The sequence below is a fragment of the Garra rufa genome, unplaced genomic scaffold, assembly GCF_049309525.1.
Source record: "Garra rufa unplaced genomic scaffold, GarRuf1.0 hap1_unplaced_065, whole genome shotgun sequence".
Taxonomy (NCBI): domain Eukaryota; kingdom Metazoa; phylum Chordata; class Actinopteri; order Cypriniformes; family Cyprinidae; genus Garra; species Garra rufa.
Genome location: NW_027394340.1, coordinates 4,234 through 18,748, shown reverse-complemented (window position 1 = coordinate 18,748; position 14,515 = coordinate 4,234). Strand labels below are relative to the sequence as shown.

Sequence of the window (14,515 nt, the reverse complement as noted above, 5' to 3'; positions counted from 1 at the left end):
TGAACTCCATCACAACAGACGGCAGCGATGAGAGAAATGAGGGAGTACAGAAACCTCCGTGGCCCAATCTGCCGCCTCTGTGTTTACTCTCATTAGTCAATCTAATCACCTCCAGGTTTTTAATCAGACACTGTGCAATTAAGCGACTGCCTTCATCTTAATGAATGCGTGTCTCTCATTATTAAGCGTCGGAATTACACGCGTGACTTAATAAAGCTGTTTTAGAGTGATGTTTGACCTGTGGGTCAATGGCGGCTGGAGCTTTTAAAGAGTTGAGCAGACATCAAATGCTGCAAAATACATATATTTAGTGCATGCACTGATGCTCCTTAAAGCAGCTTCACAAACTACAAAACACTGACTTTATATAAAGGGAAAGACGGAAAAGAAATTTCATTTAATCATCTTCAACAGCAACGAAACGAGTAAAAGCTCAATCGACACGTTTCTGAAAACATTAAAGGCAATTCATGCAAAAACCTCACAACGAGACAGCAAAAGGTTGTAGGAAGGAACATGATTGTAAAAGCTGTTTTGTTATTTTGTCCCCATGGCTCCTGGTCTCAGATAGGAGATGATATCTGCTGTGCATAATTCTGTGGCTCTTGCATTCATTAAACTATTAAAGGAGCGGAAATTGAAATGGCAGCCTTTTGTGGGATATCTCATATTGTGCACGGCTCTGCCGATTGTGAACGCTGCTGTGAGTTTAGACCTCCTTTCATTGGTTTAATGCGCAGCTGACACGCCAGTTTCTTTGTTCCTGGCATTCAGATCTCAACTTGACCTTATCAGATGGTGCCAAAACAGGAAAACAGAACAAAAAAAAGAGGATTTTATGATCTAGCACAGGATTGCTGCAAATCAAGAGTGAAGTACAAGCGTCTCTCTTTGATGAAGTTCACTTTAAGAGCACTTAGTGAAGTAAACCATTTTATTTTGTGTTTCAAGTCATTTAAATGCCCAGAAAGCAAAATAAATTGGTACCAAATGCGGGTATTTGGCACTTTTGCTTGGGTGCTGGCATTTTTAACAGCCTTAGACCAGTGTTCAGGCCAGTGCAGTTTGACACAATTGAGTCTGAGCAACAAAAATGAAGGGAAAAAGACACATAGGGAATTCATCTGGCTGAATTCAGGCCAAGTCTAGTCATACTTTTTAATTATTTGTATTGTCCAAACATCTTATAAAAACACAATAATCCACAAGTAATCCACATGACTCCAGTCCATCAATTAATGTCTTGTGATGCCAAAAGCTGTGTACGATTTGTAAGAAACAAAACCATCATTAAGACGTTTTCAACTTCAAAGTGCTGCTTCTGACAAAAAACATAATAATGCTTCCTTCAGTGGAAAGAAATCTGAATCTGAATCTTTGAATCTGAATCAATAGAGGAATATGGACAGATCAGACACCCCTTACAATTTAAAACAGTTCTACACAAAAACAGGTAACCTTTTCACTGGAGAAAGCATTGTAGATTGTGGAGTTTTTGCCTCTGTAGTGGACATTATATTTTAGTGAATTTCTGTGAGAACTCACATGTCACATGTTTTAAGCCTGGATGTCCTGTGCAGAGCACATTCAGGGCTTTTTAGAGATGCCAAATGTTTGACCACGATCACATCCTCTCCTTGGTCTTTAAAGACGGCTAAAATATATTTAGTAAAATATTTTACATACTTATGGAAAATATTATTTTGTAATTGTCATTTAAATCTGAATAATTTTCAAAGCAACATTGAATAGGAAAATAAATAATCTATCAATATTTACTCATATTATGACCATATTTTTCAACATCCTGTCCCAACAGCAACACATTAATATGCAAATAAGATACACTGTGTTTAACGGGAAAACCAGTTTATGGAAAAATTTACAAATACTGCATGAAACTAAATGGTATATCAAATACATTTTGTTATATGTTTTATAACAGTTGAGAATCATCCTTAAACAAAGTTTGGTATAAAAATCCGTTTTTTTTTTTTTTGTGCCTTTTTGATGTCTATTCATGCCATTTTAATTTAAAATTGTATTCCCTCTACAGACAACACAGAATAAAATATCATTTTTATTTTTTTATTTTTTTCCCCCGAATGATCTAAACAATGTAATGCCATGAAAAAAATACTGAATTCACTTTTTTTTTTTTTTCTGGGTCTCAGGAGGATATGGTATTTTAGAAAGAAACATGCTTTAAAATTAAAGGTGTCTTAATACTGGATTTGTTTCTTACAAACACAGGTCTAAGACAGGTCAAAAGAGCATTGCAATAGTCCAGCCTGGACAGAAAAAGGGCTTGAACAATGAGTTGTGAAGCATATTCTGAAAGAAAGGGCCTGATTTTCCTGATGTTGAATTAAGTGTTGAATATCATCAGCACAGCAGTGATATGAAAAGCCATGATTCTGAATGACAGAACCTAGTGATGCCATGTAAACAGAGAAGAGAAGTGGTCCAAGAACTGAGCCCTGAAGTACTCATATGCATATAAACCACAGTGTTAAAATATGTACTATTGTCTATGGTGTGCAAGATAAATGTAACTGTGACAAGGAAAGAAACGTGATAGAGATAGAAGAACAGCATTTTTTTGAAATAGAAATATTTAGTGACACTATAAATGTCTGTGCTGTCACTTTTGATCAGTTGAGTGCATCACTGCTGAAAAAAAGTATTAATTACAAAAAAGCATAGTAATATATGCTAATAAATTCAGATCAAAGTCATAAAATATATATTCTCTTGTGTAAGTAGTTTGTATATCTTGATTTGCATCAGTTACATGGTTTAAAGCATGCATTATGATGCATTTCCTTATAAAGTTTCCAGCCAACTGGCGAGTCATTCCAATGACTTGCCAAAGGCAATTTTAACTCTGACTTGGCACTTGGAGAGCAAACCCTGCTGCACAGCTTTTTTGAGATCTACAAAATTCAGTAAAAAAAATCACAGCCAGCTGAACAGCTCTGTAAAAAACTCCTTCAGAATAATGATTTCACATGTGTGCTGCTCTCCCTCATCTCATTATTTTCTGCTCTCATTCAGCATATATCCTTTCTTCTCATTCTTCTTCTTGTTTCACTCTTACTCTCCCTTTTCCTCCGTGTCCACACCTTCTGCTGTGTTCATAATTCAGCCGTCTCTCTGTGTCGTCCATCACGTCACCTCATCTTTCTCCAGCGTTCTCGTTTTTTCCGTCCTTCAAAGGTTTGGAAGCATCTTCTCTCTCTATGCTAATGGCACAGGAGGGAGCCATCACCACAGCATAATGGTTTGGACACACCTGGCATGAACTCCAGGGAGGAAATTCAAATGACGGACACGCAAGCTGTTTCATTTGCAGGAGAGATAAAGATACATGAAAGAATACATGCCTTCAGAAACTAAACACAACCGACATACGGAAAAGAACGGTCCCTGCGTGTGAATAAATGTGCCTTCTAAAAGCTTTACAGATGGATTTTATGAAAATCAAACCAGCATGGACTTTTTAACACTGAAAACATAAGGCAAAAAAAGCCCTGAAGGGTCTAATAAAAAGAAGAAGAAGAAAAAAAAAAAACGCCTTAGGCTGAATGAAAATTTAGCATTGATTTAACATATTTTCTATAAGAAAGAAAAACTCTAGAAAAACGGAGAATGGCAGAAGTTTACGGACATTTCCTTCTACCCTAAAACAAACAACAAAACTGAAAGCATAATTAAAAAATATGGGTAAAACGCCAAAAAAAAAAAAAAAAAAAAAAAAAAATCAACAGTGACACTGAGTACATTTACAGACTTTTATTATAGTTTTATTAGAGTACAGTAACCACAACACACACACACACACACACACACACACACACACACACACACACACACACACACACACACACACACACACACACACACACACACACACACACACACACACACACACAATTAGGATTTATAATAAGATGTTTTTTTGAGCAGTAATATAAGAATGAATCTAAAGGATCTTGTGACACTGAATACCGGAGTAATGATGCTGAAAATTCAGCTTTGCATCACAGGAATAAATTACATTTTAACAGATAACTTGTAATATTTCACAATGCAGCCTTGGTGAGGAGAAGAGGCTTATTTTAAAAACATGAAAAAAGAACATCAAATATTTGAGTGATAATGTATATGGATGAACTTGGATGACTTTTGAACTGACTGACCAAAAACTGATCAAAAGTGACAGCAAAGACATTTATATTGTCACTAAATATTTCTATTTCAAAAAATGCTGTTCTTCTATCTCTATCACGTTTCTTTCCTTGTCACAGTTACATTTATCTTGCACACCATAGACAATAGTACATATTTTAACACTGTGGTTTATATGCATATGAGTACTTCAGGGCTCAGGTCTTGGACCACTTCTCTTCTCTGTTTACATGGCATCACTAGGTTCTGTCATTCAGAATCATGGCTTTTCATATCACTGCTGTGCTGATGATATTCAACACTTAATTCAACATCAGGAAAATCAGGCCCTTTCTTTCAGAATATGCTTCACAACTCATTGTTCAAGCTCTTTTTCTGTCCAGGCTGGACTATTGCAATGCTCTTTTGACCTGTCTTAGACCTGTGTTTGTAAGAAACAAATCCAGTATTAAAACACCTTTAATTTTAAAGCATGTTTCGAAAGATAAGAAAGATAAAAAGCTTTTGGATTAGTGAGGTGCGAAACTGAACATGATGGAGGAAACAGAACATGTTCCTCACCCACAGGACAAATGAAGCACTCGTTTGCACTTTGAAGTGCTTTAAAGTCCCAGAAAGATGTTGAGAAGCCTGTTTTTCATTTGTTCTGTGAACGAGGAAGGGGCAAAAAGAAGCAATAAATGAATCAGGAGGAGAAATTGGCAATTGGAAAGTGGACACTTTTCTGGTACAAAATTTTAATAAGATCACCCACTGGCAACCGCTTGGCCTTCACAACTCAGCATGGAATAAACTCGGACAATCTTATTAGTTGTTCATGTATATTTCATTCCGGGAGGTCCTTGCTGAAAACTTTCCTTCTAAAATAAATAATGTATTTCCCCATTCAAATTATGTTGTCGGAGTAGTTTGCACTTGTCGAAAAATGCCAGTAGCTACACAGAAAGTGTAATAAAGCTCTCCTCACACAACCTGCATGTGAATGCTGGCCGTTGTTATAGAGTCAGCTCTCATTTGTGTCTGACCGCCCACTCCAGGAGAAACGCTGAGGTGGATTATCAAACATGAGGTGAGGAGCATGAATCATCATCATTCACCACCCGCTCTGCTCCAGAGGAAAGAACTGAACAGCTTTTATGCGTATTGCATTTCTATATTAATATATAATGTTTTGACATGTCATTATAGCGACTTCAGGCTGGCATTTGGTCCAGTGTGATTACTCACTTGTTCAGTGTACGGCCACTATTCTTTGCACTTTCAGTTTTGCTCTTTTGTTACTCACCCTCAAGCAATCCAAGATGTACAGTAGATGAGTTTGTTTCTTCATGGGAAGAGATTTGGAGAAATGGAGCATTACATCACTTGCTCACCAATAGACCCTCTGCAGTGAATGGTCCATCAATTAACATTAAAAATGTCGCAAAAGCTGTGTGACATTTTTAATTTTAAAGAGTCCTGTCTGAATCCATAATCCATAATAACGCTTTCTACAGTGAAAAAGTCCAGCCCCTGTTGTCCTCTCACAGCAAAATCCAGCCCCATAATTGTTTTTGCTTGTAAACAGTGCTTGATCTGTGCATATTTCTTTCCCGAGATGACTTTTTTCACTGGAAGAAGCAATTATGGATTCGTTATGGCTCATATTTTTGTTAAAAACGTCTTAATGATGGATTTGCTTTTTACAAACATGCAGCTTTTGGCTTCACAAGACAATTGATGGACTGGAGTGGTGTGGATTACTTGTGGATTATTGTACTGTTTTTATCAGCAGTTTGGACTGTTTGCATTCTCATTGCACCGATTTACTGCAGAGGATCCATTGATGAGCAAGTGATGTAAATCTATGCCGATTAAAAAACAAACTCATGAACATCTTAGATTTAAAACTGAACAATCACTTTAATCTAGCTTGTGCAGTTGTACACGGAACTTGCTGCTTTGGGAAGTGGTGCGGGAGGACTGAAGCACCGTCTAAGCTGTTCGCCAATTGCAACGCAGTGGGACTGTTAACCAATCACAACACATTTCGTTTTAGGGAAGGCGTACATTCATTAAACCCGGAACTAATCAAGCCATTTGTGCCAGCCTGGGGAGAAAGCTATTGTAATAATGCAAATCATGTGAAAAATAATGCGTTTTGAACCACCAAGCATGAGAGCATGTTCTAGTGCACCCCCAAAACAAAATAAAGACTTACTTTAAGCCAGTGTGCATCTTTTCTAACTGATGGTTTTAACTTGATTCTAAACTGATAATTGCAAAATCGTCTGCAAAAACTCACAGGTGATTGTTACATCTGGAAATAAAACTGCATTTCACATTCAACACGCGTCTTTAAGTACATCACTCCGATCTCAAGCTTGACACTCGGGTAAAGCTATACAATTTCCTTGTAACTGCTGGCTGAAGTGGATTCATTTCTGGATCTCTTGACTTGGGCCGAGGTCACGATACCACTCTGGATAGAGGCTCCCTGTGTTTTACCCTCTTCAGCATCGGTGACATGAGGGACTTTAAAGAGCTTTTCCTTCCTCTGCCATTTCTCCACACTCTCAGTAATAGAGGTGAAGTGAACGCTTAAAAGGATTAGGCAGCAATTGCTGCAAATGCCCTAAAAGTGTCGCGCTGATTGTTTTAGGACACGCTGTGTTTTTATAAGACAGACCCCATTCAATGCATGGCAAGATTACAAATGATGTCAGTGCCTTTACAAATGCTCTCGCCATACCACAAATCTATAATGGCCACCCAGATTCAAAATCCATCACAGGTGATGGTAAAAAAAGAGAAGTCTTTTCACTCTTCTCAGCTATTTGCTGCAAAATTACAATCATATGAATGCTTGATCTGAGAAAGATATGTGACGTTAATATGCAGGTAGTGCCCCCCCCCACCCCCACCCCTTTCAAACACTGATCAAAGAAAGACATGACAAATAAAAAGAAATACTTTGAGGATGATAAACATTCCTTTCATCATCTGGATGTTCTACTTTGAAAGTAAGCCATAGACTGTGCTCTAAACAAAAAATAATTAAAAAACAAAAAGAGAGAGAACGTAATTATAAAAACATTCAGCATAAACAAACTGACATGCAAAGGGCAAATCACTAGCATGCAAGCAAAAAGGGAAAGAGATTAACAATAAATATTATAGCAGTAAAATGGCTCAGTCATTAATTGGAAAAAATGGAACTGAACTTTATTTTCAAACACAGAAATGTCATGTTATCTTGTTAAGACATCAAAAATCACTGAAAATACCAGCTTGAGCTCCTCTCAGGTCATAAGGTCTGTATTCAACCTGTATCACTTCTTATCTGTACTTAGCATGCATAAATCAATTTTCCAACCTGAGACAAACCCAATCAAATAAGAATCTGAATGCAAAAGCAGCAACATCTGTCATGAGTCTGGGCTGCAGCTTTTCCCTCAGCCACCTGAGGTCGCTGTTTCCCCTTCCCTTGCACTGCACTTCCCTGATTGTATACACCTGTCTTGATTATGTCACCTGTTTCTCCCACAGCTGTTCACTATTACCACAGTCTTTATAATCTCCATTCTCCCACCACTCTTGTGAGTCTGCATTGTTTCTTGTCTTTAGTTTTCATGTGTATCCTGCTCCTGTCGAGACCCTGTTGTGTGTGCCGTGTTGGCCTTTTGATTTGTTTGTTTATTTTTATTTATTAAATTCACCTTCCCTGCAATCTTGGATCCAGACCTCATCTCTCACCCGTGACAACATCTGCACAGTCTGCAGCCCTCCCATACATTACCTCTGTACTCTATGTAAGATATACTCTTGAAAATAAAGCTGCTTCACAATGCCACAGAAGAACCTTTTTGTCTAAATGGTTCCATAAAGAACCTTTAATGTCTGAAGAACCTTCCTGTTTCACAAAAGGTTCTTCGTGGCAAAAGAAGGTTCTTCAGATTATGAAAAGGTAAGAAAGAGATTGACTGAATGGTTCTTTGTGGAACCAAAAATGGTTCTTCTATGGCATTTTTTTAAGAGTGTGCAAAAACAGATTAGCAAAAAAGGGGGATCAAATTTGATATGTATTTATTTTATATCTATATATAAAAAAAAAATTGTGCTCCATTCGGCAAGAGCCCATTTATTAAAAAATGGGTTTATGGTCTTGATTAAATCCAACACAATGTCAACAGAGTTGGTCAAAGAAGACACATTTAAGACAGACAATATTAGGGCCCTCAAATAAAGACTTTTTGACTAGTAGTCGACTATATGTACAATTAGTAAACTGATCGCACATTTATTCAAAAGCCTTTAGAAGATATCGCTGAATATTTATTTTACCATAGTAAAAGTACATTTCTGGCTGAAGTAAACTAAACTTTTCATTTCAGTTTTTAGTATTCATTTAAAATTAGACAAATCTGCTATTTTTTAATCTCCAATTTGTTATTTATCAGTTTAGATAGTTTATTAATGCTTCGCAAACCAGCAGAAGACACTAACCTGTATTATATTCCAGTCGCGCAGATGGGGAACATTGTAACACTGTGTGACAATATGCCCCGCTGTTATTAAACTATGCTACTCTATGACATTAGCGATGCAATTTACACTATTTGCTTCTAAGGATTTTGATAAGAAACCACAAGAAGCAGGTGAATAAAGGCTGACAATCAATGTTTAATGTTCAGAAGCTATTATTTCAAGAAATGTGAAGCATTTTTGCTGGTTTATGTGTGTGGTGTTCTATGAGAGCTGTGTGTGGAGGGAGGGGAGTGTTTTTCTGAATGTCTAAATGTGTTTCATTTATTTGTCTACATTGTTTTGAACTACTGTACAGCTGTGTGTTGCGATCAGGGCTGTTCCAAGCATTGCTGCGATGTGTTCATTGTCAAACTCCAAAATTTGATTATTTTTATTAAAAAAAAAAAAAAAAAAAAAAAAAAACATCATTACTTCATTTGAAAAAGTTAACACATGTATTTTACTGACAACATATTTTAGTTTGTTGTGTATATTTTTTTCATTCGATCAGATAACATTTTAAGCTGTCTTATGGTCGTGTTACAATGTACCCCACCTACGGGGCATGTTGTCACGTTTCGCTTCCTTTCTTTTGAGGTAAATAACAAAAAACGTATACACTGTAAATATGAAACAAAGCGATACATTTGTACTAGACAAGTGTGAAAATAATGTGAATTAAAATTGAACCCCAAGTGGATTTACATAAACCGCAAAATTCAAAAAGCGTTAGGTTGTGCCCCGCTCTTCCCTACTATACTATTTACTAAACTATACAGTCAGAACCAAACCAAGGTCACAAACACTGGTGCCCTGGAGTACTGTCTTCTGTCGCTCTCTCTGTACTTTGCTAAGTCTGTTGACATGCACGAATTTTGAATCCAATTTGATTTCACATTCTGAAGGTTTAAAATCCTAACTTTGCAATCTGACTCACACTGAGCTGTTTACATGATGGATTTTCAATTCAATTACTTACAAATTATTTAGTGCATGCAAACATAATTAACAGTAGACAAATGATTGTACGCCAACCATCAAGGTTATGGTTATTGACTACGACACCATTGTAATCAGCTTCATCATAACAAGTAATCTCGTTGAACTTGATTAGATGGTTCAGGTGTGTTTAATTAGGATTGAAGCTAAACTTTGCAGGATAGTAGCTCTTCAGGAGCAGGAAGAGAGTCTCCTGGGGGGTGTTCCATAAACCAAGTTTACCAAATAAGTCAGGCTTATTTCAGTTAGTCTGACTTATTGTCACTTGATTTGGCTCAAAATAAGTCAGACTAACTGAAATAAGCCTGATTTATTTGGTAAACTTGGTTTATGGAACACCCCCCTCATCTATAGTGATGACTGTGATGAAGTCTGCATGACTGACTGGTGTTTTTGTAGAAGACAGACTGCGGAAGAGCCAACCTCATCCCTCCCAAAGGGAATAAGTCTTTCAAGAACATCATAACCTCAAACGAGAGAACGGCATCACTGCCATGATCAGGAAAGCCAGACAGAGAAAGTTCTTTGTGAGGCAGCTAAAAACGCTCCATCATCCTGCTTCACTTTTACAGATCCATCATGGAGTGCCTCATTCATCACAGTCTGGTTTCCTCCTGCTCCAGGACCAGCGTACAGCAGCTGTCACCTACCATCACCCTGAGAGGCTCAAACAGGCCTTATGAGATTACCTTGGACTCGTCATATCCTTGGCATTATCTCTTCATCTGACTCTCCAATGGTAAATGATGGAAGTCTATGTGCACAAGGACATACTGTCATCAGGACAGATTCCTACCTCGAAGCCCTTTAGGTAATGTCAGGTCAGGGCAAACCGGGATGAAGCACCTCGCTTCTTTTTTATAAGCATGTTGTCATGAAACGTGAGCACCAATCATTTTTAAGCCAAATCTGGTACTTAACAGTCTTGTTTCATTACAAAAGAGCGATTAGGGCATTCTTCAAAATTTGCCCTTTTCTGTTCTCCAGAAGAAATGTCTTTGTAACGAGCTGAGCGTTAATGAAAGATAGGAGCATTTTCATTTTGAATTGAACCATTCTTTTAAAGCACTGCAGCTGATCGGACTGCAAGATCACTGTCAGACTTTTGTTCCTAATAAATGTGTGAGTGATCAAGGCCCATCGTGCTGTGTATGATTGATTCATCCATCAGCTCAGAGCGCTGTGAGCCCATCAATTTCCTTGCTTTATGAGCAGATCTCATCCCAAAAAAAGCCATTAACCGCATTTCCTTGTACTCATTTCCTTCCTTTTAATCTGCACATGTAACACGAGACAAACTTATCTGCCTGAAATGAGATGTATTTGCCAGAATGCTGTTCTCCAGGAATGAGAGCTTGTGTGCCAGGGTGCCAGGGAGACTCAACAACCTTCACATGTGCTTAGGTTCAGACAGTTTGATCACAGTCTGTGGTTATGAAAGCGATGTTAGATGATGTGTGGGAGCTCACCATGCAGCCGGTGGAGTCCATCCTTCTGTCTGAGACACATTTGAAGTTTTTCCTGCATCCACCGTTGTCTTTAGAGCAATCCCTCACTGGACCAAACGAAGCGAGCAGATCGTCCACCGTCTCAAAATATGTGGACATGATGGCCTCCTCTCTAAAAGGCAAACACAGCAGATAAACACAAATAAATATCAATAACACAAAATAGGTAAGAGGTAATGTTAAAAAATAAATAAATATATAACATAAGAATATTTACAATTTTTAATTTTTTTTTCTGCTCACCAAGGCTGATCAACATGACCCCCCAAAAAATAAATATTATTGCTGCACAAGAAACATTTATGATTATTCTCAATGTTAAAAATCAGTTGTGCTAATTAATCATTTTGTGCAGTGTTTGTTAAAAAGAAATTCAAAAGAACAGCATCCATTTGACATAAAATTCTTGTGTAACATTATAAAAGAATTTACTGTCACTTTTGATCAATTTAATGTCTCCCTGCTGAATAAAAAATCTTCATTCATTTCTTAAAAAAAGAATATATATTTCTGAAGAATCATGTGGCACTGGAGGCTGGAGTAATGATGCTGAAAATTCAGCTTTGATCACAGCAATAAATTACATTTTACAATATATTCATATAGAAAATTAACTACTTAAAGAAATGCCTTTGCAAAAAAAAAAAAAAAAATCTTGTTTCCTAACTCAGGATTATTTCTATAGCGCTTTGACTAACACAGATCCTTTCACAGCAACTTCTCATATTGAATTTTGATATTATAATATATATGAATTACTGTCGTACATTAAATGACACATGTATGAGTGTGTTCTCAGACATTAAAAAGAAGGACTATACTTTTGCAGTTTGAACCTATACATACTAATTCGATCATGTAGAATATGCAGTGCTAAAATAACTGAATTCAACATGAGGACAAAATGAGCAGCACCTCCTCTGTCCTCTGCACAACAGCGTTTACTCTGAGAGCAGGGCACATTTGAAACAGGTGTTTGTTTTGTGGCCGAGCCAAACATATAATCTGTCACTATCCGTCATTATTTTTCCAATGAGGATGGAGCTGAAAGCACAAGGTCACAGAAATATTGTGTGTTTTTCTGTTGCCATGACATCTGGCAAACATCTGCGGTGATCCATTGGGTGGGTGAACAACATACACTATATAAAGGAAAATTTCTTCTTATTAGACAAACTCTATTTTGAACTATTGAATGTGGAAGAAAGTGAACGTAGAAAACAAAACAGATGCAGGCATCTGCAAATGTTATTTTACTTACTACTGCTTATTTAATTGGTAACACTTGCAACTGCATTTACAGTTAAAATAATAGAACAAAATGTGTATGCAATAATTTTCTAATTAGATACAAATATTTTGGCACTATTTTACCTTATAGATCTACTTTACTTTGTGGGGAAAACATTTTTTAGTCTCTTGGTATATTTGCACACACATTGCAATAGGATAATACAACAAATTGGTTGAGTGAATGTTTCAGTGTCTCACTTATCACCCACTTTCATAAAAGGCGAATATGAATCTTTACTGAACAAAAAAAGTCATTGCAATGATTAAAAAAAACCCACCATTATGCAACAATGATGCAATTATGCAATAATAAGAGCAGAAAATCACTCAACAAATCTCAGTAATGCTAATTAGTTTTGATTGTTTTTAGCCATTTCAAATGAAATTCACATTGTTTTAATTGCACAAGTGCAATCTACTTGCAATCAAAGTGCAATTCTCTTTAATGAAATGGTTAGACTTATTGTGAGGACAATAATAAACATAATTACACTATTTTATAAACCCTTTTAAAGTTGTTAAGCACTTGTTGTAATTAAAAGTGTAACGTATGCTTGAAAGGCATATATTTATTCTATTTACCATCCAGTTTAGATACATATGAGTTTCAAGGTTTTCACATTTCCACTGATGTTTGGTTTATGACTTGGATCATCAGCTATCCAGAAGATACAAATAAAACACAATTTGCCAACCAACTGTTGTGAGACGTCTGTGCTGCTGTTGTTAAATATTCCAAGATGTGACTCATTTGTGTCCTTGAATTAGTTTCATTCAAAAACTTGCAAGTAAACAAAGCAGACTGGATGCTCTTTGGATGAATGCATGTCCAGATACACATTCACAGCGAGTGCTCTTCATTTCAAAAGCACCTCAAGCAAAGTAATATTTCATACATTCGTTATTACTGACATTATTTCTGTGCAGTTAGATGAAGACACAGTAATATAAGAAGCAAAGAAATGAATGCAATCATGAAACATAAATGTCTGCTGATCAGACAAATGTGAATAATAAAAGATCTGCTTCCTGCGCCGGCCAATACATCTGCTGATTCTCTGCTCACAGAGGATTCATGCGATAAACAACATGAACGGAGTCAAATTAGTCTCAGCGGAAAAATAAAAACAGAACAGTTGTTGAATGTTTTCTATGTCAGTCACAACCACAGAAAGATGCAAATTGGAACAGACTTGTAAACAGCCAAAAGTCTGGCTTGTGATGCTGGAGAGAAACAGTAAAACAAAACTCAAAAAGAGATAACAAGAGAGAGAGATCTAAAGGCCAAATGTACTCTCATAACAAATAATGTATTATAGTAATCTAATCTAAGGAGGATCACATTTTGGAATAGTAATTAAAAAAGTTGTCAAGTGAGATGATTTAAAATCCTCACTGTTATGCAACAATATGCATTAATTTTAAGCAATTATCTGAAAATATATATGCTTCTCCAGACTCCAGTTACATGCAAAAATGGGAGCAGGGAAAAATACATATATCATTTAATTAAAACTTGCACCTTCATTTTCAGACTTGCAAAAACTACTTTGTTTTAATTTGATGAAAACATCTATAATTATGAAAAAAAAAATCTTGCTGGAGTTTCTTGTAGACATCAGTGATGGGAATAATTGCGTTATAAACAAATGGCATTACTAATGGCATTACTTTTTTCAGTAACAAGTAATCAAACAAATTACTGCTACCATTACTGACAATAAAATGCTACTATTACTATCATTTTCGCATTGAATTCTTCTTCTGAGGTAAATTCTAGCTTATTCCTCTCAGCACGTCTGTACATGTGATTTCTTGAGCAGGAGGACCTTGTGGGCACTGCAATATTTCAGTCCTTCACGGCGTAGTGTGTTACCAATTGTTTTCTTGGTGACTATGGTCCCAGCTGCCTTGAGATCACTGACATGATCCTCCTGTGTAGTTCTGGGGCTGATTTCTCACCGTTCTCATGATCATTGAAACTCCACGAGGTGAGATCTTACATGGAGCTCCAGACC

General features: G+C 36.7%; 1 protein-coding gene across 1 annotated transcript in view; it reads right to left on the bottom strand.

Moving 5' to 3' along the window:
- Positions 1-11,316, bottom strand: part of LOC141316017 (astrotactin-2) — a gene marked incomplete at its 5' end in the record, with an annotated part of 29,681 nt that extends 18,365 nt beyond the window's left edge. The window contains one exon of the mRNA XM_073832760.1: positions 11,166-11,316. Coding sequence (XP_073688861.1) covers positions 11,166-11,316 — 151 coding nt within the window. The remainder of the gene's footprint in view (positions 1-11,165) is intronic.
- Positions 11,317-14,515: the final 3,199 nt, after the last annotated feature.